Source organism: Octopus bimaculoides, chromosome 30, assembly GCF_001194135.2.
Source record: "Octopus bimaculoides isolate UCB-OBI-ISO-001 chromosome 30, ASM119413v2, whole genome shotgun sequence".
Taxonomy (NCBI): domain Eukaryota; kingdom Metazoa; phylum Mollusca; class Cephalopoda; order Octopoda; family Octopodidae; genus Octopus; species Octopus bimaculoides.
Window position 1 is genome coordinate 8,894,541 of NC_069010.1, and position 5,027 is coordinate 8,899,567.

Consider the following 5,027-nt stretch of genomic DNA (forward strand, 5'->3'; position numbering starts at 1 on the left):
TATATATATATATATATATATATATATATATATGACGGGCTTCTTTCAGTTTCCGTCTACCAAATCCACTCACAAGGCTTTGGTCGACCCGAGGCTATAGGTGAAGACACTTGCCCAAGGTGCCACGCAGGGGGATGAACCCGGAACCATGTGGTTGGTAAGCAAGCTACTTGCCACACAGCCACTCCTATGTATATGTTTGTGTATATATGTATGTGTTTTGAGTCATTACCCTTTGATGGCTTTCATTCACACAAATTCACATAAAGAAACCTCATAAACAATTCATGGCTTCTTATTTGACGCTGGAATTCACATAAACAATTCCATCCAAACACAATAAAATATGCTTCAACGCATGAATTCACATAAAAAAAAATCTTGCAAATCAAATACACAAACGAAATGTGTATTTGTATGTGTGGTAAGAACCTTGATTCTGGGTTCATTCCCACTGCGTGGCACCTTCAGCAATTTCTATTAGCAAGTTTTTATATTTACTGATCTTGTTGTTGTTGTTGTTGATGTTGTTGTTGTTGTTGTTGTTGTTGTTGTTGTTACAGGTTTGGAACATCTTCTATTTGGTTCTATTGTCTGTTGTTGTTGTTGTTGTTGTTGTTGTTGTTGTTGTTGTTGTTGTTGTTGTTGTTGTTGTTGTTATTATTATTATTATTATTATTATTATTACAGGTTTGGAACATCTTCTATTTGGTTCTATTGTCTGTAATATGCATGCTTATATTACAGGATATGTATTACAAAGCAGACTCTTCTCTAAAAAGATTCTCTCGGATCTCTCAATTGTTGGTATGTCTTGCGTTTTTTTTTTTTGTTGTTTTTTTTTTTTATCACTTACGTATTTCATTTCAGTAATTAACCCACGGACATGCTGGGGCACTGAATTGAAAGGTTTTATTCTCACCTAAGACCTTTGTTTTACGTCTATGCTTATTCTTTTGGTCTCTTTTGGCCAAACCGCTAGGTTCCCCGTTGGGAAATAGAGAAGTGAGAAATCCCTAGGCGGGTTCGAAGCAAAGGATTTAATCAAAAGACAATCAATATCAGTTACTGAGTTGCACTTCTCGTTTTGGTTCATGAGCAAAACATTTTATTTCGTGTTGCTGCAGACCACTCTGCACTCCGCTGGCCAAAAGTGTGCAACCAAGGGTGTGAATACACACACCACAGAGTCCTTCTGAGCTCATGGCTTGAAAAGGTCTTTCAATCCTGTCCTTGGTACACACGCATGCACACACACCACGCGTATATGTTTGTGTGTTTGTCCACGTCATCTCTTGGCATCCTGTGTTAGTTTGTTTGTATCCTGACAGACATTACATATACCTACAAAATGAAACTTGAAAAAAACATTTTTAAAAAATTGTGATGTATGTCAGAATGTATGTGTAAAAACTGGCACTTTGTCGGTTACAACTATTAATGTTCCAGTTTCTCTGACCAGTGGAACAGTCTGCTCAACGAAACACGAGCTTCTTTCAGTTTCCGTCTACCAAATCCACTCACAAGGTTTTGGTCGGCCCGAGGTTATACGAGAAGACACTTGCCCATGGTGCCACGCAGTGGGACTGAACCCGGAACCATATGGTTGGGAAGCAAGTTTCTTACCACACAGTCATGGCCTGTATGTGTATGTGTATATACGACGGGATTCTTTCACTTCCCGTCTACGAGATCCACCCACAAGGTAGAGTTCTCCAACAACCACTTCTGACTTTTTCAAGGGTTGTGACAAGGAACTAAATCCTACTGCCATCACATATGGCCCTTCTAGCAGTAACCCGCTCCAGCCAAGGATGGACCACAGTCTCTAGCAGCTTCAGATAGCCATTTGAATCGTGGTGCATGGGTGCAGTCAGAATGCCTGCTGTGTCCGTTCCAGCTGGCTACAACTTTGTAGTTTTTGTTACTGCTGCCAGTCTCACATCTTATAGAGTGCACTGGGCGTTGACCAGCATTCATGATATTGGCATTTTGACAACAAGTGGGAATCCTCATAATGCAGGTAGCTGTTTTGTGCTGTTCAAATGGCTTCCGGCCCACCATTTCAGCTGACTTTTCCTCAACCAAAATTTTAATCTTTATTAAATTCAAATTACGACAAACGTAAATAAACAAACGAAGTTTGCTTTTTTAGAAGCGTTGAGATGTCTTAGAAAGTTAAAGAAGTGATTTTAAATTCTCAATCGCAGAATAATGCTAATAATATAGCCTGAACAGGATAAGCTACCCCTATCTGTCATTGTTAACTGTTCACCAAAGCATCAAACTGTTCTAGAAAAAAAGGAGACATAAACTGAATCATCAAATTTAGCCAAACCACCCTGCCTGTAATTAATTAAACCCTGTTCATTAGCCTTTTATAGCAATGCAGTTAATTAAACGTAGCTGGGCAGGGGAAGGGTATGATTTTGAACACGAAATCATTACAAAAACAAAAAACAAATATGGTATTTTTTTCTATTTTTTTTTTCTTTTTTTTTTACTTTACAGGAAAATCGCATCAAGCAATCCACATTTCAAGCAGTACTACAAAAGAATGCAACTGATGTGAAAGACAAAGCCATGATGATTCCAAAGAGAACGAGATACCTTATTTACAGATGTACTGGCGGAGTCGGTGCCGTTTTTTGTAGCGGTTGGGGTAATCGCTTAATTGGCATCCAGTCGACGTATTTTTTAGCAAAGGCAACAGAGAGGACATTCGGCATTATCATGACACACCCTTGTGCACTAACCGAAATCTTTACGCCAAACGAGTATAACTGGGATTTTTCACTGTCCATGTTTCAGAATATGTCTTCGATCTATCTAAGTTTGCGGGACAAGAAAGACTTCACATACGGTTTAACAACACTGGACTTCAATGCCAAATATCCGCAAGATGTAGTTTATATTGTTACTAACCATAACTATCTTTCCCAACTCCAAAGTAATAAATTATATAAGGACAAAGTCCCTTCTAAATCTAATGGTGCCTTGTTCACGAAAGTATATCAATCTTTGTTTAAACTGCGTCCAAGCGTTCAGGAAGAACTAGATTCTTTTCTGAGAAAAGCCAAACCAAATCCCAAAACGAATCTAACTTGTGCTCAAATAAGAGTCGGTAAGAACCCTAGTGTGAGATGGGATAGTCGGGGTACTATGTCAGATAAAAGTTTAAACAAGATATGGGAATTTTTAAATGAAACACAAACTGATTCTAATATTTTTGTGACCACAGATTCAGAAAAAGTGCGACAATTGGCAAAAACTTATTATGGCAAAAGAATTTTCGACACAGAAGGACCTATTATGCATTTAGATAAACCTTATGGAGTAAGAAAATTATGTGGGGGTTTGCGTAAGTTAATTCTCGACCAATATATCCTTGTGATATGTGATAAATTGATCGTTAGCCCAAGTTCTTTTACCCGTATGCCTCTCATGATGCGTGGGACCAAAAACTGTTTTACGCTTAAAGGTGATGTGATAAAACAAATATAATAGAATGATTATAGGTGAATTCGCGGATCTTTTTGGTTTGACGGGCAACACTTGTTTTCTTAACGAAACACTTTCAAACTTGGGATACTGGTAGAATGTGTCATATAAAACATCTTAACAAAAATTAGTTCTTAATAAGTGATTTCATGTTAAAGTTGTCGTATTTGTGTAATTTCAACCAATCACTGACGTCTATTGAGGTGAAAACAATTACTACAAAAACACTACATAAAACATTAATGAAAAATGTTGCCCTTCAAACCAAAAAGATCCGAATTCGCTATCATCAATTCACCGTGAGGAAAGTTCGCTGAGAAAATATATCCATGGTATCTCACCATTAATAGTTTAAAACTATCTTATTGACAAACGAAACGATGAATTAATGATATGCCACTTAATTTGTTGCCGGAGACCACTCGAAAAGTGAAAACTCGTAAATCAGAACAATAATTTCCCATAATAGCAATGTTATAAACCGTAATTCGTTTCCAGAAAAATATTTTACCCATAAAATTTATAATACCCGTAAATAAATGGGTATAAAACAACAGCAGAATGTAAAGAATATTTTATGTAATGTAAAAAGAATGTTAAAATCATTTCTAATAAAAAAAACTATTTTTACTATAATCGTTTTCTGAATCACCTACACTCGCACACACCATCACTTGTAGACTCGTTCGCCAATTCACAAGCACTCGTAGACGGACTTGTAGATTTCTTTTTTTAAAACTTGTAGATTTCTTGTAGATTTCTTTTAGAGTTGTTTGCTAAGAAGAAGCTTTCTTTCGTTCTCTATAAATTTCTCTGTAAAACACTCAGAAGCATTTGTTGTGGTAGTAGAAACTTTTGCACTTCATTGAAAATATAGATCTTGTGCTTGAAAAATGAATTCGCAAACCCAGGGTTACGTAAAGGCGGATCCTCGTAAAGTGAGGTATCACTGTACTTAGTATCGCAACATTAATAGTTAAAAATTATCTTATTGCAAAACAAACAAAAAAAGAGGTTGACGACAATGAACTTTGCCCGCGGTGAATTATTGGTGGTGAATTTACTGGATATGTAACAGAATATTCACATGAATGAACCGAACGAAATATCTTATACAAATCTGAATATCTCATGCTCTGAATATAAATTTCTTATTTATCTGCTTTCATGACCTAGTGCCTCTGAAGTACATTCAACCTCTGAGGAGTAAGCAGTGATGGGACATATATATTTTATTAACATTTTTCCTTTGTGTGACACCTGGGGGAAAGTGTCTTCTACAACAAGCTCGGAGCTAACCAATGCTACGTGAGTGAATTTAGTCGATAGAAACTGAATGAAACCTGTATATATGTATATATATATATACAGATTATATACATTGTAGATTATACACATATTATATTATGTTATATTATATTATATTATATTATACACATGTAAAGCTTGAAGCACGTGTACCGCGGAATCCCTGGTAGTTTTGTTGTTATTTTTTGGATTTACAATTTATATATATATACATATAT

The 5,027-nt window shown here is 36.2% G+C and overlaps 1 protein-coding gene across 4 annotated transcripts in view; it reads left to right on the plus strand.

Annotated features, from left to right (window-relative positions):
- The window catches only part of LOC106881636 (uncharacterized), a 10,571-nt gene extending 6,434 nt beyond the window's left edge, over nt 1–4,137 (plus strand). For 2 of the 4 annotated variants that reach the window (XM_014932099.2, XM_052978048.1), the window contains exons 3-4: nt 748–807; nt 2,512–4,137. In XM_014932099.2, the coding sequence (XP_014787585.1) occupies nt 748–807; nt 2,512–3,504 (1,053 nt within the window). In that variant the 3' untranslated portion in view covers nt 3,505–4,137. Of the gene's footprint in view, nt 1–690; nt 808–2,511 lie in introns of all 4 variants that reach the window. The other 2 variants (XM_014932098.2, XM_052978047.1) reach the window with 1 other exon arrangement.
- The last annotated feature ends 890 nt before the right edge of the window (nt 4,138–5,027 follow it).